The sequence below is a fragment of the Oncorhynchus tshawytscha genome, linkage group LG25, assembly GCF_018296145.1.
Source record: "Oncorhynchus tshawytscha isolate Ot180627B linkage group LG25, Otsh_v2.0, whole genome shotgun sequence".
NCBI lineage: Eukaryota > Metazoa > Chordata > Actinopteri > Salmoniformes > Salmonidae > Oncorhynchus > Oncorhynchus tshawytscha.
The window spans coordinates 32894530-32922497 of record NC_056453.1 but is presented as its reverse complement, the minus strand read 5'-3'; the positions used below and the strand labels follow the sequence as shown (position 1 = coordinate 32922497).

Below are 27968 nucleotides of genomic sequence, written 5' to 3'. Positions count from 1 at the left end.
TACACCTCTCTCTACTCTACACCTCTCTCTCTCTTTACTCTCCTCTACACCTCTCTCTACTCTACACCTCTCTCTATGTCCTCTCCTCTACACCTCTCTCTCTTTCCTCTACTCTACACCTCTCTCTCTGTCCTCTACTCTCCTCTACACCTCTCTCTCTTTACTCTACTCCTCTCTCTTTACTCTACACCTCTCTCTCTGTCCTCTACTCTACTCTACACCTCTCTCTCCTCTACACCTCTCTCTCTTTCCTCTACTCTACACCTCTCTCTCTGTCCTCTCCTCTACACCTCTCTCTCTTTACTCTCCTCTACACCTCTCTCTCTTTCCTCTACTCTACACCTCTCTCTACTCTACACCTCTCTCTCTTTCCTCTCCTCTCCACCTCTCTCTACTCTACACCTCTCTCTCCTCTCCACCTCTCTCTACTCTACACCTCTCTCTCCTCTCCACCTCTCTCTACTCTACACCTCTCTCTCCTCTCTGGACTCTACTCTACCTCTACACCTCTCTCTCTTCACCTCTCTCTTTCTCTACTCTACACCTCTCTCTCCTCTCCACCTCTCTCTACTCTACACCTCTCTCTCCTCTCCACCACTCTCTCCTCTACACCTCTCTCTCTGCTCTACTCTACACCTCTCTCTTTACTCTACACCTCTCTCTCTGTCCTCTACTCTCCTCTACACCTCTCTCTTTACTCTACACCTCTCCCTCTGTCCTCTACTCTCCTCTACACCTCTCTCTCTTTACTCTACTCCTCTCTCTTTACTCTACACCTCTCTCTCTGTCCTCTACTCTCCTCTACACCTCTCTCTCCTCTACACCTCTCTCTCTTTCCTCTACTCTACATCTCTCTCTCTGTCCTCTACTCTACTCTACACCTCCCTCTCTCTCTCTCTTTACTCTACTCCTCTCTCTTTACTCTACCTCTCTCTCTCTCTGTCCTCTACTCTTCACTCTACTCCTCTCTCTTTACTCTACACCTCTTTCTTTACTCTACATCTCTCTCTCTGTCCTCTACTCTACTCTACTCTCTCTCTCTCTCATCTCTCTTTACTCTACACTCTCTCTCTCTCCTCTACTCTACACCTCTCTCTCTGTCCTCTACTCTACTCTACACCTCTCTCTTTACTCTACTCCTCTCTCTATGTCCTTTACTCTCCTCTACACCTCTCTCTCTTTACTCTACACCTCTCTCTCTGTCCTCTACTCTACTCTACACCTCTCTCTTTACTCTACTCCTCTCTCTCTGTCCTTTACTCTCCTCTACACCTCTCTCTCTTTACTCTACACCTCTCTCTCTGTCCTCTACTCTACTCTACACTTCTCTCTCTTTACTCTACTCCTCTCTCTCTGTCCTCTACTCTCCTCTACACCTCTCTCTTTACTCTACACCTCTCTCTCTTTCTACTCTACACCTCTCTCTTTACTCTCTCCTCTCTCTCTGTCCTCTACTCTACACCTCTCTCTCTTTACTCTACACCTCTCTCTCTGTCCTCTCTCTATGTCTACACTCCTCTCTTTACTCTACACCTCTCTCCCTGTCTCTACTCTCCTCTACACGTCTCTCTCCTCTACCTCTCTCTCTGTCCTCTACTCTACTCTACACCTCTCTCTTTACTCTACTCCTCTCTCTTTACTCTACACCTCTCTCTCCTCTACTCTACACATCTCTCTCTGTCCTCTACTCTACTATACACCTCTCTCTTTACTCTACTCCTCTCTTTACTCTACACCTCTCTCTCTCCTCTACTCTACACCTCTCTCTTTACTCTACACCTCTCTCTCTGTGTGTCCTCTACTCTACACCTCTCTCTCTGTCCTGTACTCTACTCTACACCTCTCTCTTTACTCTACACCTCTCTCTTTACTCTACACCTCTCTTTACTCTACACCTCTCTCTTTACTCTACACCTCTCTCTTTACTCTACACCTCTCTCTCTGTCCTCTACTCTCCTCTACACCTCTCTCTCCTCTACACCTCTCTCTCTTTCCTCTACTCTACACCTCTCTCTCTGTCCTCTACTCTACTCTACACCTCCCTCTCTCTCCTCTCCTCTACTCCTCTCTCTTTACTCTACACCTCTCTCTCTGTCCTCTACTCGACTCTACTCCTCTCTCTTTACTCTACACCTCTTTCTTTACTCTACATCTCTCTCTCTGTCCTCTACTCTACTCTACTCATCTCTCTTTACTCTACACCTCTCTCTCTCTCCTCTACACCTCTCTCTCTGTCCTCTACTCTACTATACACCTCTCTCTTTACTCTACTCCTCTCTCTTTACACCTCTCACTCTGTCCTCTACTCTACTATACACCTCTCTCTTTACTCTACTCCTCTCTCTTTACTCTTCACCTCTCTCTCCTCTACTCTACTCCTCTCTCTTTACTCTACACCTCTCTCTCTCTCCTCTACTCCTCTCTCTTTACTCTACTCCTCTCTCTTTACTCTACCCCTCTCTCTTTACTCTACACCTCTCTCTCTCTCTCTCTCTCCTCTACTCTACACCTCTCTCTTTACTATACGCCTCTCTCTATGTGTGTCCTCTAATCTACACCTCTCTCCCTGTCCTCTACTCTACTCTACACCTCTCTCTTTACTCTACTCCTCTCTCTATGTCCTTTACTCTCCTCTACACCTCTCTCTCTTTACTCTACACCTCTCTCTCTGTCCTCTACTCTACTCTACACCTCTCTCTCTTTACTCTACTCCTCTCTCCCTGTCCTCTACTCTCCTCTACACGTCTCTCTCCTCTACACCTCTCTCTCTGTCCTCTACTCTACTCTACACCTCTCTCTTTACTCTACTCCTCTCTCTTTACTCTACACCTCTCTCTCCTCTACTCTACACATCTCTCTCTGTCCTCTACTCTACTATACACCTCTCTCTTTACTCTACTCCTCTCTTTACTCTACACCTCTCTCTCTCCTCTACTCTACACCTCTCTCTGTCTCTACTCTACACCACCTCTCTCTTTACTGTGTCCTCTCTTTACTCACCTCTCTCTCTGTCCTGTACTCTTTACTCTACACCTCTCTCTCTGTGTGTCCTCTACTCTACACCTCTCTCTCTGTCCTGTACTCTACTCTACACCTCTCTCTTTACTCTACACCTCTCTCTTTACTCTACACCTCTCTTTACTCTACACCTCTCTCTTTACTCTACACCTCTCTCTCTTTACTCTACACCTCTCTCTTTACTCTACACCTCTCTCTTTACTCTACACCTATCTCTTTACTCTACACCTCTCTCTTTACTCTACTCCTCTCTCTCTTTACTCTACACCTCTCTCTTTACTCTACACCTCTCTCTTTACTCTACAACTCTCTCTTTACTCTACACCTCTCGCTTTACTCTACACCTCTCTCTTTACTCTACACCTCTCTCTCTCTCTGTCCTCTACTCTACACCTCTCTCTCTGCCCTCTACTCTACACCTCTCTCTCTCTCCTCTACTCTACACCTCTCTCTCTCCTCTACTCTACACCTCTCTCTCTCCTCTACTCTACACCTCTCCCTCTGTCCTCTACTCTACACCTCTCTCTTTACTCTACACCTCTCTCTTTACTCTACACCTCTCTCTCTTTACTCTACATCTCTCGCTCCTCTACTCTACTCCTCTCTCTTTACTCTACACCTCTCTCTCTGTCCTCTCCTCTACTCTACACCTCTCTCTTTACTCTACACCTCTCTCTTTACTCTACACCTCTCTCTCTCCTCTACACCTCTCTCTCTCTCCTCTACTCTACACCTCTCTCTCTCTCCTCTACTCTACACCTCTCTCTCCTCTACTCTACACCTCTCTATGTCCTCTACTCTACACCTCTCTCTCTGTCCTCTACTCTACACCTCTCTCTCTTTACTCTACACCTCTCTCTTTACTCTACACCTCTCTCTCTCCTCTACACCTCTCTCTCTGTCCTCTACTCTACACCTCTCTCTCTCCTCTACACCTCTATCTCTGTCCTCTACTCTACACCTCTCTCTCCTCTCCTCTACTCTACACCTCTCTCTTTACTCTACACTCTCTTTACTCTACACCTCTCTCTCTGTCCTCTACTCTACCCTCTCTCTCCTCTACTCTACACCTCTCTCTCTCTACACTCTCTCTCTCCTCTACTCTACACCTCTCTCTATGTCCTCTACTCTACACCTCTCTCTCTGTCCTCTCTTTACTCTCTCTCTTTACTCTACACCTCTCTTTTGCTCTACCTCTCTCTCTCTACACCTCTCTCTTCTACTCTACACCTCTCTCTCCTCTACACCTCTCTCTCTGTCCTCTACTCTACACCTCTCTCTCTCCTCTACTCTACACCTCTCTCTCTCTCCTCTACTCTACACCTCTCTCTCTGTCCTCTACTCTACACCTCTCTCTCTGTCCTCTACTCTACACCTCTCTCTCTCCTCTACTCTACACCTCTCTCTCTCCTCTACTCTACACCTCTCTCTCTGCCTCTACTCTACACCTCTCTCTCTCCTCTACTCTACACCTCTCTCTCTGTCCTCTACTCTACTCTCTCTCTCTGTCCCTCTCTCACCTCTCTCTCTTTACTCTACACCTCTCTCTTTACTCTACACCTCTCTCTCTCCTCTACACCTCTCTCTCTGTCCTCTACTCTACACCTCTCTCTCTCCTCTACACCTCTCTCTCTGTCCTCTACTCTACACCTCTCTCTCTGCTCTACTCTACACCTCTCTCTCTGCCCTCTACTCTACACCTCTCTCTCTACTCTACTCTACACCTCTCCCTCTCCTCTACTCTGAAAACATGAAAACATTATTAAAGTGACTAGTGTTCCATTATTAAGTGGCCAGTGATTTCAAATCTATTTATATAGGGCAGCAGCCTCTAAGGTGCAGGGTTATGTAACCAGCTGGAAGCTGCATGGTGATGGTTATTTAACAGTCTGATGGCCTTGAGATAGAAGTTGTTTTTCAGTCTCTCGGTCCCAGCTTTGATGCACCTGTACTGACCTCGCCTTCTGGATGATAGCCGGGGTGAATAGGCAGTGGCTCGGGGGGTGTTGTCCTTGAGGATCTTTTTGGTCTTCCTGTGACATCGAGTGCTGTAGGTGTCCTGGAGGGCAGGTAGTTTGCCCCCGGTGATGCGTTGGGCAAACAGCACCACCCTCTGGAGAGCCTTGCGGTTGCGGGGGTTGCCATACCAGGCGGTGTGATACAGCCCAACAGGATGCTCTCAATTGTGCATCTGTATAAGTTTGAGGGTTTTAGGTGCCAGACTATAGTGACAGCAGGCATATCATAGCAACAGAACTTTGTGTTTTATCTTTCGCTGCGTCACACACTTTCCTCCAGAGAGTCTGGCCTGTATTGTTTTATTTCATTAGATTTTTTTACCCCCTTTTTCGTGGTATCCAATTGTTAGTAACTACTATCTTGTCTCATCGCTACAACTCCCGTACGGGCTCGGGAGAGACGAAGGTCGAGAGCCATGCATCCTCTGAAACACAACCCAACCAAGCCGCACTGCTTCTTAACACAGCGCGCATCCAACCCGGACACCAGCCTCACCAATATGTCGGAGGAAACACCGTGCACCTGGCGACCTGGTCAGCGTGCACTGCGCCCGGTTCGCCACAGGAGTCACTAGTGCGCGATGAGACAAGGATATCCCTACCAGCCAAACCCTCCCCAACCCGGAAGACGCTAGGCCGATTGTGCGTCGCCCCACGGACCTCCCGGTCGCGGCCGGTTACGACAGAGCCTGGGCGCGAACCCAGACTCTCTGGTGGCACGCAGTAACTTAGACCACTGAACCAACCGGGAGGCCTGGCATGTATTGTTTAAAGACGAAAGAGCTTATGGGTCTCTGAATGACAAATTTGTTTTTAAGATTTGTGTAATTATTCAATCAAAGATGATATTTTATATTGTAAATATAAGAATATCAAAATATTATGTGTCATGTGCAGAGATTGACACTGTGTCCTACCCTTCCAGGTAACAAGAGGAGTTCTTTGATGGGAGAAGAAGGTGGAGGAAGGCATGGAGCAGTCATCGTCGACCACCGAGGACAAAGCAAGAGAGAAGAGACAACAGGGAAGATCTAGCACAGATAATAAACTGTCTCTCTCTCTTTTCCCTTCCGCCCAGTCTTCTACCCACTGGGTACTGGGGTATATGTTTAGTTGGGATCACACTGTAGTGCTTAGACATCCAGGAGCTCAAGACCTTTCTCTGAACTGTCCTCTCCCAAGACCCAACCCCCTATCCCTGTATAACCTCTGTCCACTCCCCAGACCCTGTATAACCTCTGTTCACTCCCCAGACCCTGTATAACATCTGTCCACTCCCCAGACCCTGTATAACCTCTGTTCACTCCCCAGACCCTGTATAACATCTGTCCACTCCCCAGACCCTGTATAACCTCTGTTCACTCCCCAGACCCTGTATAACATCTGTCCACTCCAGACCCTGGATAACATCTGTCCAGACCCTGGATAACATCTGTCCACTCCCCTGGATAACCCTGGGATAACATCTGTCCACAGACCCTGGATAACATCCCAGACCCTGTATAACATCTGTCCACTCCCCAGACCCTGGATAACATCTGTCCACTCCCCAGACCCTGTATAACATCTGTCCACTCCCCAGACCCTGTATAACATCTGTCCACTCCCCAGACCCTGGATAACATCTGTCCACTCCCCAGACCCTGTATAACATCTGTCCACTCCCCAGACCCTGGATAACATCTGTCCACTCCCCAGACCCTGTATAACCTGTCCACTCCCCAGACCCTGGATAACATCTGTCCACTCCCCAGACCCAACCCCTAACCCTGTATAACCTCTGTCCACTCCCCAGACCCAACCCCTAACCCTGTATAACCTCTGTCCACTCCCCAGACCCTGGATAACCTCTGTCCACTCCCCAGACCCAACCCCCTATCCCTGTATAACCTCTGTCCACTCCCCAGACCCAACCCCCTAACCCTGTATAACCTCTGTCCACTCCCCAGACCCAACCCCCTATCCCTGGATGCGCTCTCCTTTGAGTTGTCTAGGTAACAGACTACTGAAACATTATGACTTGAATTAATTGATGTACTTTGCTGTATATTTCTGTTGAGTTACCTTTCATCCACCCATCTCTACAGGGGAAGAAGAAGAAACTAAATGAAGAGGAACAAAAGAGGGATATAGCATGTCTAGACCTGAGCCATCTTAGAAATATTTTCATTTGTCAGCCAAGAAGACGAAAATGTCTGTGTTCTACCATCAGACAGTTTTTTTAAGGGAACTGTCCTTATCATAGAAGTATTCTAGGATAAGTATTCTAGGATAAGTATTCTAGGATAAGTATTCTAGGATAAGTATTCTAGGATAAGTATTCTAGGATAAGTATTCTAGGATAAGTATTCTAGGATAAGTATTCTAGGATAAGTATTCTAGGATAAGTATTCTAGGATAAGTATTCTATCAGTCAATCACCGATGGCTGGTAGGAGTCCTGCCATGTGAATGCCATCCTCACTGCCAGTGTTCTGGCCACACAAAGGGAAGAAACACACACCAGCCATGAGAACAAGCACAATGTCTACAACCACAGGGACTTTATACTGATTCAAAGGAGCAGTCTGTCTTTTCTTTGTCACATGTGGCCACTGGAAGAAATGCACAAACAGTCAAGTCTCAGGCAGCACACACACACACACACACACACACACACACACACACACACACACACACACACACACACATACACACACATACACACACACACACACACACACACACACACACACACACATACATACACACACACATACATACACACATGCACACACACACACACACATATACACACACACACACACACACACACACACACAGTTCCATTGAAGTCAATGGACTCCCAGTCCTACCGGATCTATACTTGTTACCAGATGTTAAACTGCAGATTGCAGCTTTAATACAGATGTATAATAACTGTATCTGAGTTCCAACAAACCTGCCACCTGAAACAAGGGATATGCAATATTTACAATCCCCAAAACGTACGGCACTACGTTTTACATACATTTGCAAAGGTATTTTATTATGAATAGATAATATGATATATTGATGGTGATTTGATATTCATTACTGAGCAGATTTTGATTTATAATATGGTGATTCTTTGGTTTTATGTGTAATGAATAGGCTGTTTTAACAGCCTGCTTCTGGATGATAGAGAAAAACTCATGGCTGCCACATCACAATAACACACACACTATGTTCCTGCATGGTTTAAACCAGAGACATTTACAGTATGTCATCTCCATATCACCATGACTTAGTTCCAGGGAATGCATTTAAAAATGGCTTGCCATAGTTACAACTGTTACCTACTACTGTAATGTCCCATCCTATGGAACTGTGACATTACAGTAGTAAAACCCTATCTGTCTGTGCAGAGCCCCATGCCAAAGTGAAGTGTTACTCCCACATGCATGAACTACTGCAGATGTCAACACGACAGGTTCATTGGAAATTTCCCAATTTTATAGAGGACGATACGTGTTTCCAATGACATCATCATAATTGGTTAAAATAACACAATGCACACTGACGATGTCATTGGAAACAGTTATCTTCCTCTATCTTTTTTTACTACATAACACAGATTTCCATATTTTATATACTGTTGATGTTGGAGGGATTCTGGAGATGATGAAGTTGAATCTTTTTGAAATTTCCCTTGAACTATTCTCTGTCAAGTGACCTATCCAGGGACGCACAAGGGCATAGGAACACAGGGGGCTGAGGGTTTAGCTTCTGGGCTGAGAGGATGCGGATACAGGGGGCTGGGGGCTAGGGGGGTTGGGTTTGTACAGGAGCACATGGACTGGGTGTATGGAATGCACTGCTTACTGCTTTCCCTGTAGAATATTAGCCCAAATTCCCTTAGTTCTGCTATAACTATCTGCATGCACGAATCAGAGCTTGGTGTACAATGATGTTTCCCCTAGACACTAATCAAAGGTCAGTTCTAGCGTTTTATCCCCAAATAGTAAGGTTAGGATTGTGTATTGGGAAGCTGATGCTAGATCTGTGCCTACATTGCCTTGTAAAAGTATTCATCCCCATTGGCGTTTTTCCTATTTTGTTGCATTACAACCTGGGATTTAAATGGATTTTATTTGGATTTCATGTAATGGACACACAAAATAGTCCAAATTGGTGAAGTGAAATGAAAACAATGTCTTGCTATAATTTAATTTTTTTAAATGGACAAGTGGTGCCTGCATATGTATTCACCCCCTTTGCATCGAAGCCCCTAAATAAGATCTGGTGCAACCAATTACCTTCAGAAGTCACACAGTTAGTTAAATAAAGTCCACTTGTGGGCAATCTAAGTGTCACATGATCTGTCACATGATCTCAGTATATATACACCTGTTCTGAAAGACCCCAGAGTCTGAAACACCAAGTAAGCAGCACCATGAAGACCAATGAGGTCTCCAAACAGGTCAGGGACAAAGTTGTGGAGAAGTACAGACCAGGCTTGGGTTATAAAAAAATATCCAAAACGTTGAACATCCCACGGAGCACCATTAAATCCATTATTTTAAAAAATTGAAAGAATATGGCACCACAACAAACCTGCCAAGAGAGGGCCGCCCACCAAAACTCAAGGACCAGGCAAAGAGGGCATTAATCAGAGAGGCAACAAAGAGACCAAAGATAACCCTGAAGGAGCTGTACACTCCACAGAGCTGGGCTTTACGGAAGAGTGACCAGAAAAAAAGCCATTGCTTAAAGAAAAAATAAGCAAACAAGTTATGTGGGAGCCTCCCCCAAACATATGGAAGAAGGTACTCTGGTCAGATGAGACTAAAATGGAGCTTTTTGGAAATCAAGGAAAACGCTACGTCTGGCGCAAACCCAACACCTCTCATCACCCCGAGAACACCATCTCCAGCATCATGCTGTGGGGATGTTTTTCCATCAGCAGGGACTGGGAAACTGATCAAAATTGAAGGAATGATGGATGGAGCTAAGTACAGGGACATTCTTGAGGTGAAACCTGTTTCAGTCTTCCAGAGATTTGAGACTGGGACAGAGGTTCACCTTCCAGCAGGACAATGTCCCAAAGCATACTGCTAAAGCAACACTCGAGTGGTTTAAGGGGAAACATTTAAATGTCTTGGAATGGCCTAGTCAAAGCCCAGACCTCAATCCAATTGAAAATCTGTGGTATGACTTAAAGATTGCAGTACACCAGCAGAACCCATCCAACTTGAAGGAGCTGTAGCAGTTTTGCCTTGAAGAATGGGCAAAACTCCCAGTGGCTAGATGTGCCAAGCTTACAGAGACATACCCCAAGAGACTTGCAGCTGTAATTTCTGCAAAAAGTGGCCCTACAATGTATTGACTTTGGAGTGGTTAATAGTTATGCACGGTCAAGTTTTCAGGTTTTTTGTCTTGTTTCATGTATGTTCCACAATAAAAAATATTTTGCATCTTCAAAGTGGTAGGCATGTTGTGTAAATCAAATGATACAACCCCCCCCCAAAATATATTTTAATTCCAGGTTGTAAGGCAACAAAATAGGAAAAATGCCAAGGAGGGTGAATACTATCACAAGCCACTGTATTTAAAGACAACTCCTACCTTGGGACTCAGCTTGATGCAGAGAGGAGCAGGACACAGACCTGGGCTTATGAAAAGCCAGGCTGAATTGGATGTGTAGCTTTAGTGGAGGAGTTATAGTCTATACAAATCTGATAAGCATGAGAGAAAAAGACCTGTCTAATATAAGCTGACAGCTGAAGAGCACAGTCAGGATATCAGGACAATGTATCATTTTCAAGGACAGACAGACACCCCTGTAAAGTCAAACAGGCTCAGATGAGAGGAATGGATGTTGTTTGATAGGAATGTATGCCAATGTACACAGGGGTTTGGAGTTAGAGATGTATAGAGAGAGGAAGTATAGTGCCATTACTTATAGTGCCATTACTTTAATATATAGGTTGTCAGACAATGGGCTCTGTCCTATTCATTTGTAGCAATAATAATTCCCTAAAACCTGCCTGGGACCATCACTATTCACTACTGGTTAGCTGCTATTAGACTGAGCTTAGAATGAGCTGCTCTGGATTGTGCAATACTGACAGATGACTGATTTACAGACAGCATATACAGAGGGAGAGTGAGAGGGAAGTAGAGAGAAACAAATGAAGAGAGATCCTGCGTCACAGTGCTGCACTGCAGGGAAGGTGGGTGGAGATGTGATGCACTCTGACTTCAAGCCAGTGCTTTTCTTGACGCACACAAACACGGGGGTGATCTATGGGGAGACTCGGTGGCATTGATTTACTTCGCCTGTAAGGACTCTACTGAACCGCTTTGTCCCTCCCACACACATCCGTATGACCTGACAAATAGCTGAGCTGGAGAATCAAAGAACAGAGAAACCAAGCAACTCAGTCTCATGCTCTCAGAGAAGATATTTATTGGTGAGGGAGACAGAGATTCAGCAGATAGAGATGTATATATATATATATATATATATCAGAGAGGAAGAGGTGAAGGGAGAGGGATAACTGGGTCAAATATCTATCTTCTCCAGCAGGTGGTGCTATTTTGTTTCTTTCACTCACCAAGCAAAGAGTTTTTATATGGAGGTCAATGTGTGTTGAATTTGGTTAACAAAAAAAATGTATGGCTTATTTTCTACCTGAGGTTTACTTGATCTAATCGAAGTTTTGTAATGCTTATGTTGTTATGAGAGTACTGATATAAGTAGGATACGTGAAATCCGGTCAACTTTGAGAAAAAACACTATATCAGTCGTCTCGAGATGGCTATGCACATTCATGACATGAGGCTAGCAGCGTAGCATCTCTCGCCATACAGGCGGTTGACGTCAACAACCCTCATCAAATATTCTAAAAAGTATTAAAGTAACGAGATGTATCCACCAATCCAAAGAGAGGAATAGACGCTCAGCCGTCGTTCCACTCTGTGGACAAATCCCATTGTTAGGGAGGAGACATACAGTACCAGTCAAAGGTTTGGACACACCTACTCATTCAAAGGTTATTCTTGATTTTTACTATTTTCTACATTGTAGAATAATATTGAAGACCAAAAAACTATGAAATAACACATCTTCATTTTATTTATTTAACCTTTATTGAACTAGGCAAGTCAACTAAGAAGAAATTAGTATTTTACAATGACGGCCTACCCCAGCCAAACCCTAAGCCAGATGACGCTGGGCCAATTGTGTGCCGCCCTATGGGACTCCCAATCACGGCCGGTTGTGATACCGCCTGGAATCGAACCAGGGTCTGTAGTGATGCCTGTAGCGCTGAGATGGTTTATTTAACTAGGCCTGTCAGTTAATAACAAATTCTTATTTACAATGACGGCCCACCCCAGCCAAACCCTAAGCCAGATGACGCTGGGCCAATTGTGCGCAGCCCTATGAGACTTCCAATCACGTCCTGTTGTGATGCAGCCATTGAATAAGTGTATCCAAACTTTTGACTGTTACTGTAGTTCTCATCATTATATCCAATTCTCTGTTATATAGATTATGTGGGAATTTAGGGATGGTTCAACAGTTTACAAGATCTTCAGAATATCAGGGTTCAGGATATCAGACCACCCAATGAATGTTTTAAAAACTCCTCAATAAAAAGATTATTCTGGACTCCTGTATTGACAGTGTTCTTTGTTTCCTGCACTTTCATTCCCAATGTCATGAGAAACACTCAAAAAAAGAGAACTTGCACGAACAAAATATTATTTCTGTCCTGGCTCTCAGAAGAACTTTCCTAAGAATTACAACATACTGTGAGAAACAGGAAGGCAGTGACCTATACTGACTGGGCCAAAACACTACACACACGGATAACCACATAAAAACCCTGTTCTGATTCCAGGTTGTTTCTATGTTGTAACAGCATTCCATGACTCTGACACATGGTGGTGTGTAGACGTTTATTCAATGCTTCAGTCAAAGCCCCTTGAGATACATAGGTATTCACTTACAGACACTAGCTGTGAGCGCATTTCATTTGTGCAATTTTGAACATTACATGTATATCATTGAGATGGTAGCTACTGATAATAGTGCAATAATAATGCTACAGACAGAGACAGCATCAGAACAGACTGATTGAACATCCACATTGAGCAGACCCTTAATTAAAATGCTGAAAACAAAAAGAAAAAAGGGATTATTGCTCTCTGATTGAGAACAGTCCTATTAGTCCCTATTGAAAGCACCCCGGGACTTTGAGAACAGTCCTATTAGTCCCTATTGAAAGCACCCCAGGACTTTGAGAACAGTCCTATTAGTCCCTATTGAAAGCACCCCAGGACTTTGAGAACAGTCCTATTTGTCCCTATTGAAAGCACCCCAGGACTTTGAGAACAGTCCTATTAGTCCCTATTGAAAGCACCCCGGGACTTTGAGAACAGTCCTATTTGTCCCTATTGAAAGCACCCCGGGACTTTGAGAACAGTCCTATTTTTCCCTATTGAAAGCACCCCGGGACTTTGAGAACAGTCCTATTTTTCCCTATTGAAAGCACCCCGGGACTTTGAGAACAGTCCTATTTGTCCCTATTGAAAGCACCCCGGGACTTTGAGAACAGCTTCCTCAACAGAGTGCTCCATACAGCTACGGTCTGAGGTAATACAGGATTTTTACTTCAAGTCCCGTTGCACTAAAATAAACATGATTGTAAATATAACGTCCTACATATATTTAGTGCGTGACTGATTTGGTCAATTGATTGTTTCACTCTAGTACTTTTTCCAAGTCAAATACTGTTTACTTGGGTCACAGTTCATATTTTGCGACATTCGCTCTCAAGTGGACCCACACAACTCCTCCTATAAAACATATTCAGGTGGTAAGTCAAACAGAATAGGGAATGTGTGTTTTACAATAGGAATGGAATCATCCTAACTGGGTCGTTCTTGAATTGTGGTGGTATTTGCGTGTCTTGCAACCATGAAAATCACTTTAAAATGACAAATAGTTACACTTCAACTGTTTATCTATGATAAAACATGTGTTGTCCTTAATACTGCAAAACTTTGTTTATGCAGTTTTTAAAGTACTTAGAGTTGTAGAGTGTAGAGTTGTTTAGACATTGGCTTGTCCCAGTAGTAATGTGTAGAGTTGTTTAGACATTGGCTTGTCCCACTAGTGATGTGTAGAGTTGTTTAGACATTGGCTTGTCCCAGTAGTAATGTGTAGAGTTGTTTAGACATTGGCTTGTCCCAGTAGTGATGTGTAGAGTTGTTTAGACATTGGCTTGTCCCACTAGTGATGTGTAGAGTTGTTTAGACATTGGCTTGTCCCACTAGTAATGTGTAGAGTTGTTTAGACATTGGCTTGTCCCAGTAGTGATGTGTAGAGTTGTTTAGACATTGGCTTGTCCCAGTAGTGATGTCTGTACACTTCTACACATGTTTTGGGGATTTAGATTAATTACTTTTAATGCTAGAAAGTGAGAGAATTTTTTTATGTATCATATACATCAATAAAAACAAAAAGAGGCTATTAAAATAACTATTTATTTTAAAATAGTATGTCTGTCCCTCAGGTGTCTGTCTTTGGTGTTCCTGCCTTGACAATCACTCATTGCAAATATAAACAAGAACCTTGAACATTCCCTCCAGTGGTAAACGTATCAGGGAGGGGTCTATATTGAAGAGAATTGTTAATTAAATCACACCCAGTATGTCATACATTTGAAAGACTCCATTGATACTTTGGTATGTCGAAATCCAAAGTGTCCCTCTGTTATTCAATTTAAAATGTAGGGACATTACACTGTGAGCTAAATGATTAATCATGTCAAAAATGATTTTCAAAGAGCTAATGACTTTAGATTTGAGTATATGTTGCATCAATTTAAGAAAATAACCTAAAATTTCTCATTGGTGTTACTACTCCTACCGATGGCACAATGTTATCATAATGTCATTAAGCAGTCATCTTAGTTGATGTTGAATGGGAGGATACACTAAAACACATTTAAATAAACTAAATCTAGAATAATTAAGTCAATTGTTTTGCCAAAACGCCAGTCCCCAATGCCACAGCAATTCAAGAACGACTCCAGCAATACTAATCACATTGTAATGTTAATAACATGATTAAGCAAAGGAAGATCCTCATCACCAGCTAGTCTAATACACCCAGATACACTTGGCCTGTGTCTCATTGTTTAAACACTATAGCTTATTTTCCATATCTCCTTTCCTTGTGTCCTTCCCTCCATGATCACTGATCTGGCTGTACATGACAGGTGGAAAAAAAATCAGTTTCAATGAAGGAGATGAGGAAAGGAAGCCATTTCAAAGTGTCGAGAGACACCCAGTCAGTGCCTTAGTGTGGAACCACACAGCATCTACAATGTCCTGACACAGACTGCTTATTCGTGACACCACTGAACACAAACATTCAAAAGGAAATGACACCCCTCTCCACTGCAAGCAGTATTGATGAAGACACACAGGGATGACAAACACACAGAGCCACACAGACAAATGATTAAGACTTGTCTTTAACTGTTACGCTGCCTTGTGCATTAGTTTAAGGGTTAAAATAGAATATATCTGTAGACAGGCAGTGACATTATCAGCTCAGCGTACAGTGGTGCGCTGGGAGTTAGGAAGGGGGCTTCTGTGTGTTTGATCTAACACAGGGGTGGCAAACTTTGTCTCGAGGGACAAATTGGGATTTTGAAATTCAACAGAGGGGCGCATTTTTGGGGGACCAATTGTTTGTTAAAATTAATTTGCGTGGGCCTCCCGAGTGATGCAGCGGTCTAAGGTACTGCATCGCACTACAGACCTGGGTTCGATCCCAGGCTGTGTCACAGCTGGCAGTGACTGGGAGACCCATGAGGCATTGGCCCAGCGTCGTCCGGGTTAGGAGAGGGTTTGGCAGGCCCGAGATTTCCTTGTCCCATCGCGCTCTAGCGACTCGTTTGGCGGGCCAGGCGCATGCGCACTGACACTGTCGCCAGGTGTTCAGTGTTTCTTCAGACACATTGGTGCGGCTGGCTTCTGGGTCGGTCGGGTCATGGTCGGTTGGCTCGGTCGGGTCATGTTTCGGAGGATGCACGGCTCTCGACCTTCGCCTCTCCCGAGTCCATACGGAAGTTGCAGCGATGGGACAAGACTTTAACTACCAATTGGATACCATGAAATTGGGGAGAAAAAAAAAAGATTTATAAAAAAATATATATATATATTTTTTTTTCAATGTCTCGCAGGCCGTATGTGGCCCGTACCTGGCTCCCCCTTGGTCTAATACATTATACACACACACTGCTGGTGGTGGACAGGGGCCAGTGCTAAGGGTATTATTGTCTTCTACTGGACGTTGACAACAGTCTCGTGGATAGACTTGGCCACATAGTCGATGTTCTTAGTGGTCAGACCACACATGTTGATACGACCGCTGGCCATTAGGTAGATACTCCTCTCCTTGATCATGTACTCCACTTGTTTAGCTGGAGAGAGACAAAATATTAAAAAGGTATGAACAAATCAAATGGTATTTATCAAATGCTTCATAAACAGGTGTAGACTAGCAGGGCCCTTTACTGTATGATTCTATATGTTATTTCATAGTTTTTGTCTTCACTATTATTCTACAATGTAGAAAATAGTACAAATAAAGAAAAACCCTTGAATGAGTAGGTGTGACCAAACCTTTGACGGGTACTGTACATATAGGTAGAGATAGAGTCACCAGGCAACAGGACAGATAATTAACAGTAACAGCAGCGTAGGTGATGAGACGAAAGGTGTGTGTGTGTGTGTGTGTGTGTACACACGGTTGAGGCCAGTGAAGCTGAACATGCCGATCTGCTGTGTGATGTGGTCCCATGTTCCTGGTGTTCCCAGAGCCTGTAGTTTAGCCTGGAGTGAAGCCCTCATCAACAACACACGGTCTGCCATGGTCTTCACATTATCCTTCCTACAACAGGGAGAGGGGAGGGATAGAGGAGGAGAGAAGAGAGGAGGGGATGAAGAGAGGATATATTTCAAATTACAAGAGGTTGCTGAGGGGAGGGTGCCTCATAGTAATGTCTGGAATGGCATCAAACAGGTGGAAACCATGTGTTTGAGGTGTTCAATGCCAATCCATTGACTGTCTTCCAGCCATTACTCTGAGCCCGCCCTCCACAAAAAAGGTTCCACTGGCCGCCTGTGATTTGAACATTTTGAACAACACTCATGTAGAACTGTTGGGAGTGGATACACCACTATGGACCTGTGTGTGTTCCCACCATTCAGCGAAGAGTTCAGCTGTGTTGAGTGTGATGGCGACTAGCCTGGCACCCTGGGAGGGAGGGTTGGACCAGGTTACCCTGACAATCTTCTCCATCTGAGATAGAACCCTCCTCACGTTGTCAGCATCACGAGCTACGATGGTCAGGTTCCCCACACGTTCATCTGAAAGGAGACAGAATCTTCATTTCGGGTCTCTGCAGTTTACAGATTGCATTGTGTGTGTGTGTGTGGGGGGGGGGTCTGTCTGTCTCACTGTAAAGGCCAAAGTTCTTGGAGAAGGACTGGGCACAGAACATCTCAAAGCCCTGGGTGACAAAGTAGCGCACTGCCCATGCATCCTTATCCAGACAGCCTGACGCAAAGCCCTGGTACGCAGAGTCAAAGAACACAAACAGCTTCCTCCTCTGGAGGGGGAGAGAGAAAAGAAAGAGGACAAAGATTTAAACATCTTCAGAAATGAGAAAAGATGTCATGCCAAAAACAAAATTTTTATTTTCTTATAATAACGTGTACACACAGTCTTACCTTCATGACCTCAGCCACCTGCGTCCACTCCATGTGTGTAGGGTCTGTGCCGGTGGGGTTGTGGGCACACGCGTGCAATACGAAGATGGAATGCTTTGGTGCAGTCTGGGACCGGGGTCAAAGGTCAGTGTTAGACTACAGGACAGCCAAATGACAGAGTACTGGGAGCTGATACAGGAAGTTGGTATTGTTAAAGCTAAACATATATTTTCAACAGTGTGTAAAAAGCTAATTTACTTTCTAGGTAGACATGACCATTTCTGATATTAAATATTCACTATTGTGAGGTCAACTCAGAGTTCGGGAGCCGGTCTGGTCTCCATGTCAACACCACCTGTTCAGAGGTCAGCGGCTCACCTCCAGGTCACCTAGGAAACCGGCAAGATCCAGTCCCCGCTTCTCTGCGTCCCAGTACTTATAGGGACGGACGTCCTCGAACCCAGCGTTGGCAAACACAGAGTTGTGGTTTTCTAGAAACAAACAGAGCAGGTTTTACAACACTCTGCCTTTCCCTAACAGAGAATTATTTTCCAAATCCTGTTTTTTGAGTCCTCCTTTGTAACATTAAGCTGAAATTATTTGATGGCTCTATTGCAGAGCAATAAATGAAACAAAATAAAAAAGTAACATGCTGTATTTGTAAATCACCTAATAATTAAATATTAAGAGGACAACTCAGCAGTATAAGTTCCAGATAACATAACATATCAAGGCCTCTCGAGTGGTGCAGCGGTCTAAGGCACTGCATCGCAGTGCTAGAGGCGTCCCTACACACCCGGGTTTATTCCCAGGCTGTGTCGCAGCTGGCCACAGCCGGGAGACCCATGAGGCAGCGCACAATTGGCCAAGCGTCGTCCAGGTTAGAGGAGGGTTTGGCCGGCCCGGAATGTTTTTGTCCCATCGTGCTCTAGCGACTCCTTGTGGCGGGCTGGGCACATGCACGCTGACTTCGATCGCCAGTGGTACGGTGTTTCCTCCAACACATTGGTGTGGCTGGCTTCCAGGTTAAGTGAGCAGCGTGTCAATAAGCAGTGTGGCTTGGCGGGGTTGTTTTTCGGAGGACACACGGCTCTCGACAAAAAGATAAATAATAGAATAAAACAAAGAATAAATACACAATGAGTAACAATAACTTGGCTAGTCACTGACCTCCTCCCTGTAAGCTGTCTCATCAGCAAACTTAACGATGGTGTTGGAGTCACACAGTTGAGGGTGAACACGGAGTATAGGAGGGGACTAAGCACACACCCCTAGGTAATTTCACCAATTCGGCCACTTGGGTACATTTGGGCAACTTGTGTGGGACACCTGGGTGACTTCATGCTAAATGTCATGTAGCTCACCCATTCCTGAAGTGATCAGTCTGAAACTTTGCACACCTACAGTTGCCCTCTTGTGTTATCCATCAAAATTATCTCCAGCATCCTATCTGACTGTGTGGCTGTTCTAGTACATGTGACAGATGATACTACAACAATAAAAAACAGAAAACCTATGCTCTTTCTTTCTCTTTTCTTCCATCAGATCTACTGTGTTATATTCTCCTACATTCAATTAACATTTCCACAAACTTCAGAATGTTTCCATTCAAATGATACCAGGAATATGCATATCCTTGCCTCTGGGGCTGAGCTACAGGCAGCTAGATTAGGGTATGTCTTCAGGTGAAAATTGAGAACAAAGGGATGCAGCCATAAGAGGTTTTAAGGGTCAGAGTGGCAGATATGTTGTTGCCAGGATGTCTGGGATGATGGTGTTGATGTGAGCCATGAACAGCCTTTCAAAGCATTTCATGGCTACAGATGCGAGTGCTACGGGACAATAGTCATTTAGACAGGTTACTTTGGCATTCTTGGACACAGGAACTATGGTGGCCTGCTTGAACCATGTAGGTATTACAGGCTGGGTCAGAAAGAGGTTGAAAATGTCAGTGAAGACGTTTTCCAGTTGGTCAGTGCATGTTCTGAATACACATCCTGGCCCTGCGGTCTTGTGAATATTAACCTATTTTAAGGTCTTACTCACGTCAGCTACGGAGAGAAAGATCACACAGTTGTTCGGAACAGCTAGTGCTCTCATGCATGGTTCAGTGTTGGAATTTAGCTCGTCTGGTAGGCTCCAGTCACTGGGCTCCAGTTGGTGTCTGGGTTTCCCTTTGTAATCTGTGATAGTTTGCACGCCCTGCCACGTCATATCTGTCTGATTATAGAGCTCCGGATCAACCGTACGAGCAGAGATGTAGACAGCTGTTTAAGTTTTGTCGTTCCAGTGTGTGCCTACCCCAGGTTGGCGCTGAGACGTAGACAGGTGTTTTCATGTTGTCGTTCCCATTGTACCAGCGTCTGAGAAACTCAGCCCCCATCTTCAGAGCACCTGTACCCCCCAGACATTGCACCGCTCCCACCTGACAGAGAGAGAGACAGACAGACATACAGAATGAAAGTGAGCGAGAGAGAGAGGAGGAGGATAGGGAGAGAAGAGCGGGAAAGAGTGAGAGAGCGATAGGGAGAGGTGAGAGAGAGAGCGACAGAGACCAAGGGGGTGGAGGAGAGACACTAGATAATTGACTTAACTGCTTAAGAGCTATGTAGCTCACCAGTACTAATTTAAATGCAAATTCAACTCAATATATGTACGATCAAGCACACACACACAACACAACACAACCCACCAACACAAACTCAAACTACCCTACCCTGTTCTCCTGGATGGCAGGGCTGTCTTCTCCCAGGGCGATCTTGGATGCAGAGGACCTAAACTCAGGCAGACCCAGGATGGGGAGGTACTCATGGTTCAGACGGTTGTCTGCTACGATGAGCTTCTCCACCTTCTTAACCACGGGCAGCACCCAGGGCTGGCCCTCATCTGTCCTGTAGGCTGGAGGGGAGAGACAGGCTAGCTATAGCGGCGGATGGATACAGGAGGGATACAGTGTTTCCAATATATGGGCCTAATATAGCCTACTAGCTAAGTGTTTTTACTAGAGTTGTGTTTACTTTATGTTGTACATTTTGCAGTAGCCCAACTCTGGCTTTCTCTGCAGCTGGCATTACTGCCCTGGTGAGCAACCCACTCAGGAGGAGCATTACTGCCCTGGTGAGCAACCCACTCAGGAGGAGCATTACTGCCCTGGTGAGCAACCCACTCAGGAGGAGAATTACTGCCCTGGTGAGAAAGCCACCCAGGAGGAGAATTACTGCCCTGGTGAGCAACCCACTCAGGAGGAGCATTACTGCCCTGGTGAGCAACCCACTCAGGAGGGGGATTACTGCCCTGGTGAGCAACCCACTCAGGAGGAGCATTACTGCCCTGGTGAGCAACCCACTCAGGAGGAGCATTACTGCCCTGTTGAGCAACCCACCCAGGAGGAGCATTACTGCCCTGTTGAGCAACCCACTCAGGAGGAGCATTACTGCCCTGTTGAGCAACCCACTCAGGAGGAGCATTACTGCCCTGTTGAGCAACCCACTCAGGAGGAGCATTACTGCCCTGTTGAGCAACCCACTCAGGAGGAGCATTACTGCCCTGTTGAGCAACCCACTCAGGAGGAGCATTACTGCCCTGTTGAGCAACCCACTCAGGAGGAGCATTACTGCCCTGTTGAGCAACCCACTCAGGAGGAGCATTACTGCCCTGTTGAGCAACCCACCCAGGAGGAGAATTACTGCCCTGGTGAGCAACCCACTCAGGAGGAGCATTACTGCCCTGTTGAGCAACCCACTCAGGAGGAGCATTACTGCCCTGTTGAGCAACCCACTCAGGAGGAGCATTACTGCCCTGCTGAGCAACCCACTCAGGAGGAGCATTACTGCCCTGGTGAGCAACCCACCCAGGAGGAGAATTACTGCCCTGGTGAGCAAGCCACCCAGGAGGAGAATTACTGCCCTGTTGAGAAAGCCACCCAGGAGGAGAATTACTGCCCTGTTGAGAAAGCCACCTAGGAGGAGAATTACTGCCCTGGTGAGAAACCCACCCAGGAGGAGAATTACTGCCCTGTTGAGAAACCCACCCAGGAGGAGAATTACTGCCCTGGTGAGAAACCCACCCAGGAGGAGAATTACTGCCCTGGTGAGAAACCCACCCAGGAGGAGAATTACTGCCCTGGTGAGAAACCCACTCAGGAGGGGGATTACTGCCCTGGTGAGAAACTCACTCAGGAGGAGAATTACTGCCCTGTTGAGAAACCCACTCAGGAGGGGATGGTGCCAATGAACAACAGCCCCTGACAACCTGAAGAGAGTTTGAACACAGATGGAGATGTCACAAATACACACTACTACACTAGAAGTATTATTGCTCTGCAAGATCCAACTAGACTGATTGGTAATTAGGCCTACTTTCGGTCTCTCCCTACCTTCGGTCTCTGGCGGGCAACTTCATGTGTATTTTTGACTGTTAATTGTATGATATTGTTTAACCTGTGGGTGTTATACGTGCTGCACTCGCTACCTGACAGGTCCACATTGTAAATAACAACTTGTTTCCTAATTGACTTACCTGTATAAATAAAAGTGAAATAAAATTCCAACTTTGCAAAGGTTTGTTTTAGTGGTTTTATCGGATCAGGATACAACCGGATACAAATGTCAGACTACAGCCTTGCACTTTCCCCTGTGGTCCTAAACTCCAGCCAGCCACCACTGATAAGACAGCAACACTAGTAACTTACTCTGAGTGAACAGTGTTGAGCTAATGAGGACAGGGCACTCCTGTCTAACAGGCTTTATCTGTTCACTTACTGACTGCAGTAGTCTGTAGACATACTTCCATTCACATCCACTTTCTAACAGAGCACGAGGCCTAACTGTCTCAGTTGTGACTGAAGTTCAAGAGAAAACAGATATTTTCCTAAGTGGACATGGGTCCATCTCCTCTATTGGGGCGGCAGGTAGCCTAGTGGTTAGAGCGTTGGACTAGTAACCGAAAGGTTGTAAGATCAAGCCAAGCTGACCAGGTGCAATCTGTCGTTCTGCCCCTGAACAAGGTACTTAACCCACTGTTCCAAGGCCGTCAATGAAAATAAGAATTTGTTCTTAACTGACTTGCCTAGTAAAATAAAAAGATATCTGAGCATGCTGGTGGTGTAGCTAGGTTATCTAGGCTATTTTCAGCCACAGTGTTAGCATACTACAGGAAGGGATAACTTAAGCAATAATGCCTGAGAACCCAGGAACTCCTGGTTGTTCTGAGGCCTGAGGGAGAGGAAGTTTATGAATTTCCTGCCTGGGCTGCGGGACAGTGGAATTACGAGATGAATATGTCATGGTATTTCTCTAGCGTAGCGCAATGCTAACCCTGTAGTCCTGAGAGGCCAAGCAAGCAGTCACAGGCAGCACACACACCAGGACTTCAGCCTTTTGGCCTCTGCGCTGCAGTGTTATATATTAACAGCACTCCACACAAACATCCAGAAAGAAGAACAGTCACAAAGTGTGAAGTGGCTCCGTTCCACCCCAAAGTGCACTACTGGGGTGTATTCTGGCTAGTGTTCTCATAGGATCAGCGTAGAGAGCGTGAATGGGAGTGAATTGCTCTATGACCACGGTCCATTGATCTAGCTACAACTAATACTGATATGACCATGACGCATTTATCTACATCAACAACTACCGGATTGTTCCAGTCTGTTCCTACGCCAGTGACAGAGCTACTTCCTTGGATGACTGCCAACTACAGGTTATAGACCTTGCTATGCTATCTGTGCCAACCCTTCCTGTCTCAGTCTCCAGTATCTATGCTGCAATAGTCTATGTGCCAGGCGGCTCAGGTCAGTCTGTCCTATCTAGTGTAATTCTCCTGTCTTATCTGGTGTCCTGTGTGATCTTAAGTATGTTCCCTCTAATTCTCCAATCTCTCTCTCGCTTTCTCCCCTTCTCGGACGACCTGAGAGATAGGACCCTGCCTCAGGACTACCTGGCTTGATGAACTTTGGCTGTCCCCATCCCCAGTCTACCTGGTCGTGCTGCTGATCCAGTTTCTGCTGTTCTGCCTGCAGCTATGGAACCCTGACTTGTTCACCGGACGTGCTACCTTGTCCTGGACCTGCTATTTCGACCTCTGAATGTTCAGCTATGAAAGGTCAACTGACATTTACTCCTGAGGTGCTGACCTGTTGCACCCTCTATAACCACAGACTATTATTTGACACTGCTGGTCAACAATGGACGTTTGAACTTCTTGAAGAACGACATGGCCTTAATGGCCATGTACTCTTATAATCTACAACTGGCACAGCCAGATGAGGACCAGACACCTCTAAGAGCCTGGTTTCTCTAGGTCTCTTCCTAGGATCCTAGCTGTCTCAAGAGTTTTTCCTAGCAACTGTGCTTCTACATCTGCATTGGTTGCCATTTGGTGTTTCAAGTACTTTGTGACTACTGCTGATGTAAAAAGGGCTTTATAAAATAAATGTGATTGAAATTTGACAGTAGATTCTGCATAATCAATCAGCAGAGCAAGCAAGGATATCATGCATGTCATGTCCAACCTGAGTTCATCCTTACCTTCTCCCTCCTTTGAAGGAGTGTGCTAGCCTAATCACTGATCTGGATAACTTGATTGAATGGATAGGTGAAAAGGTTTTACCACATAGAACAGATCCAGTCATGTCTCAGGGAGGGATGAGGGATGATGCATTCAGTCACATTTTTTCAAACAGGGAGCAGCACCACAGCAACATTTTATTTACTTTTATTTAACTAGGCAAGTCAGTTAAGAAAAAATTATTATTTACAATGAAGGCCTACACCGGCCAAACCCGGACGGCACTGGGCCAATTGCGCACCGCCCTATGGGACTCCCAATCACAGCCAGTTGTTAAACAGCCTGGTTTCGAACCCGTCTGTTGTGACGCCTCTAGCACTGAGATGCAGTGTCTTAGACCGCTAGACAACTCGGGAGGTCTTTCGGATATTGTAGTTAATAGTTAGTCAGACAGGATTAGCTAGCTAACTGTTAACTAGTAGCGTTAGATGGCTAGTTACTGTTTAGCATCTGTTTACTTGATAACTGTTGTGCCGAAAATCTTCCCCCACCAGAATACACCCCCCCCCCATCGCGTGAACGCACTACATTTTTCACCGCTACGAGTTGCTTACTAGTTGAGATTTCTACTCTTCACTCCGTTGTCAGTTTAGCCTACATTCACTGATCGCAGAGAGGATTTTTTTGTGTCCTTCAAGGCAGCTATCAATGATCACGTTAGGCTGCGTTTTATTTTTTTTCATAAAAAAACGTTAGCCTTGGTTTCTCAAATGATTGCTTCACCAAATGACTTCTCTGATAGAGTTCAGTGTGTCAAATCGGAGGGCCTGTTGTCCGGGCCTCTGGCAGTGTCTATGGGGGTGCCACAGGGTTCAATTCTTGGGCCGACTCTCTTCTCTGTATACATCAATGATGTTGTTCTTGCTGCTGGTGATTCTCTGATACACCTCTACGCAGATGACACCATTCTGTATACTTCTGGCCCTTCTTTGGACACTGTGTTAACTAACCTCCAGATGAGCTTCAATGCCATTACAACTCTCCTTCCGTGGCCTCCAATCGCTCTTAAATACAAGTAAAATGAAATGCATGCTCTTCAACCGATCGCTGCCTGCACCTGCCCGCCCGTCCAGCATCACTACTCTGGACGGTTCTGACTTAGAATATGTGGACAACTACAAATACCTAGGTGTCTGGTTAGACTGTAAACTCTCCTTCCAGACTCACATCAAACATCTCCAATCCAAAGTTAAATCTAGAATTGGCTTCCTATTTCGCTACAAAGCATCCTTCACTCATGCTGCCAAACATAACCTCGTAAAACTGACGATCCTACCCATCCTCAACTTCGGCGATGTCGTTTTAAAAAATAGCCTCCAATACCCTACTCAATAAATTGGATGCAGTCTATCACAGTGCCATCCGTTTTGTCACCAAAGCCCCATATACACTACCCACCACTGCGACCTGTACGCTCTCATTGGCTGGCCCTCGCTTCATACTCGTCGCCAAAACCACTGGCTCCAGGTCATCTACAAGACCCTGCTAGGTAAAATCCCCCCTTATCGTAGCTCACTGGTCACCTTAGCAGCACGCGCTCCAGCAGGTATATCTCTCTGGTCACCCCCAAAGCCAATTCCTCATTTGGCCGACTCTCCTTCCAGTTCTCTGCTGCCAATGACTGGAACGAACTACAAAAATCTCTAATACTGGAAACACTTATCTCCCTCACTAGCTTTAAGCACCAGCTGTCAGAACAGCTCACAGATTACTGCACCTGTACATAGCCCATCTATAATTTAGCCCAAACTACTACCTCTTCCCCTACTGTATTTATTTATTTAGCTCCTTTGCACCCCATTATTTCTACTTTCCACATTCTTCCACTGCAAATCTACCATTGCAGTGTTTTACTTGCTATATTGTATTTACTTTGCCACCATGGCCTTTTTTTTTTGCCTTTACCTCCCTTATCTCACCTCATTTGCTCACATTGTATATACACTTATTTTTCTACTGTATTATTGACTGTATGTTTGTTTTACTCCATGTGTAACTCTGTGTTGTTGTTTGTGTCGAACTGCTTTGCTTTATCTTGGCCGGGTCGCAATTGTAAATGAGAACTTGTCCTCAACTTGCCTACCTGGTTAAATAAAGGTGAAATAAATCAAATGTTATTATGGCGGTTTGATCGCGGGGGAGGCAATAGTAATGTCTGCAGTTTTCGGTTTGGCTATTTGTTTGAAGTGTATTAGTCTATAAATAAAACTCTGCCAAAATTCGTCATCTCTCCCATGTCTTATTCGACTAGTAGTTGTTCTGAAATGTGCATTGCTTGCCTACATTTTACTCCCTACTCGATGTTTTAATATAACACACATACATTCATTATTAATTTCGGTTGTCTATCAACAGAAAGTATTTGACTCTAGTGACAAAATTAAGGAAATTAGAAAGAGGGGGACTGGTCATATTATCACATTTCTTACCTCCAACACCGAGGTTCACCTTCATGGGGTTCGGGTCCTCTTTGAAATCATTCGACAGTTTGAAGACCGCCACTGGGGTGGCTTGGGGAACCTCACCGAATAATGACATGATGATGAATATTACCGAGGCGGAATTGTTAGCTAAAACGGAAAAACAACCGGGGACAAACCGCTGTTCAGTCTAATGGACGAAGTAGGAAAATAATTTCACCTTCAACTTGGATAGATTTGGTCAGTGGAAAATGGGTGTGAGAGATTTGACCAATAGAAATTGAAAGCAACCAGCTTGATTAAAAAGTCAGCCAATCTTAGCGACGATTGAAAAGGGGGAAATAATGTGACGTGGTTGACAGTTTGTGCCAATGACTAAACATTATTGGAGATTGACACGTTCATATGCAAATCTCGGTCGCTGAATATGAATATGAATAATCGGGTTTAACGATGTTTTGTTTTTTTCCTTCAAAAAAGAGTGGATTCGATGAATTCCCCGGGCATGACCGACCCAGTGACCGTGTTAGCGTTGATTGCGTTTGATTTGGAACCGTGAGCAAGGTACCCAGTTCTGGCCAATTAAAAGCAAAGTAATTAATAGGATTTTGTGTTTTCATATGTAAAAGTCATTTACTTTCTGACAAAAATGCCTTGATGCTGGCATCGCCTGGTCACATGACGGGCCATAAACTAGTTCAACCCGGGGCAGTTTAATCGATTCCCTCAATGTACAAACCTCTAGGAAATATAACTACAATGTTATTGCATAGTTATGTAATAACATTTATTTCTAAGAGGTTTCTACATTTTTGCAGGGAAATTACAACGCCTCATAACATCCACTGTAGATAAAGGTGTTCACTTCACAAACAGGCATCCGAATGAACTTGTTAATTCGCATTTTAATCAAAAATATTTGTGTCGTATTCCTCTGCTCAGGCGTTGCACGCATCAATCAGTGGTTGCGTGCCACGTAATCGACGACGCCGTTGCGCACCAGATTGCTATAACATATCATGTGGTAAACTGATACGTAAAATTCCTGTCTAGGCGTTGTGAGATCTGAGCAGGGGAACACGACCTCTGCTACGCTATGTCAAAATGTAACGTCACACACCCCAACCTTTTGAAATCACTTCTCTATCTATCCACAAGGGAGCACCCTAAGCTTGTTATTCGTGATCCACCAT

The 27968-nt window shown here is 45.0% G+C and overlaps 2 protein-coding genes across 3 annotated transcripts in view; one reads left to right on the top strand and one right to left on the bottom strand.

The window, feature by feature from the left end:
• LOC112247650 (metal transporter CNNM4) overlaps positions 1-6447 on the top strand; it is a 30389-nt gene extending 23942 nt beyond the window's left edge. For both annotated transcript variants that reach the window (XM_042306255.1, XM_042306254.1), the window contains exon 11: positions 5962-6447. In XM_042306255.1, the coding sequence (XP_042162189.1) occupies positions 5962-6071 (110 nt within the window). In that variant the 3' untranslated portion in view covers positions 6072-6447. The remainder of the gene's footprint in view (positions 1-5961) is intronic.
• An 8085-nt stretch (positions 6448-14532) lies between these two features.
• LOC112224613 (aspartate aminotransferase, cytoplasmic-like) lies at positions 14533-27051 on the bottom strand. The gene is made up of 9 exons (XM_042306253.1): positions 26785-27051; positions 20508-20689; positions 20093-20216; positions 18170-18282; positions 17813-17917; positions 17541-17691; positions 17284-17449; positions 16828-16970; positions 14533-16500 (listed from the first exon to the last, which is right to left on the bottom strand). Exons 1-9 carry the CDS (start codon positions 26891-26893, stop codon positions 16361-16363), a joined length of 1233 nt encoding a protein of 410 aa, XP_042162187.1. The 5' UTR covers positions 26894-27051; the 3' UTR covers positions 14533-16360.
• Between the last annotated feature and the right edge of the window lie 917 nt (positions 27052-27968).

What these genes read in the sequence shown, in the direction of transcription:
- LOC112224613 (XM_042306253.1), bottom strand. Translation starts at nt 26,893, where the DNA reads ATGTCATTATTCGGTGAGGTTCCCCAAGCCACCCCAGTGGCGGTCTTC. An exon ending in CTGCCATCCAGGAGAACAGG is followed by an intron (nt 20,217 to 20,507) that starts GTAGGGTAGTTT and finishes TCTCTCTGTCAG; the next exon opens with GTGGGAGCGGTGCAATGTCT. An exon ending in CAGCTTCACTGGCCTCAACC is followed by an intron (nt 16,501 to 16,827) that starts GTGTGTACACAC and finishes GTCTCTCTCCAG; the next exon opens with CTAAACAAGTGGAGTACATG.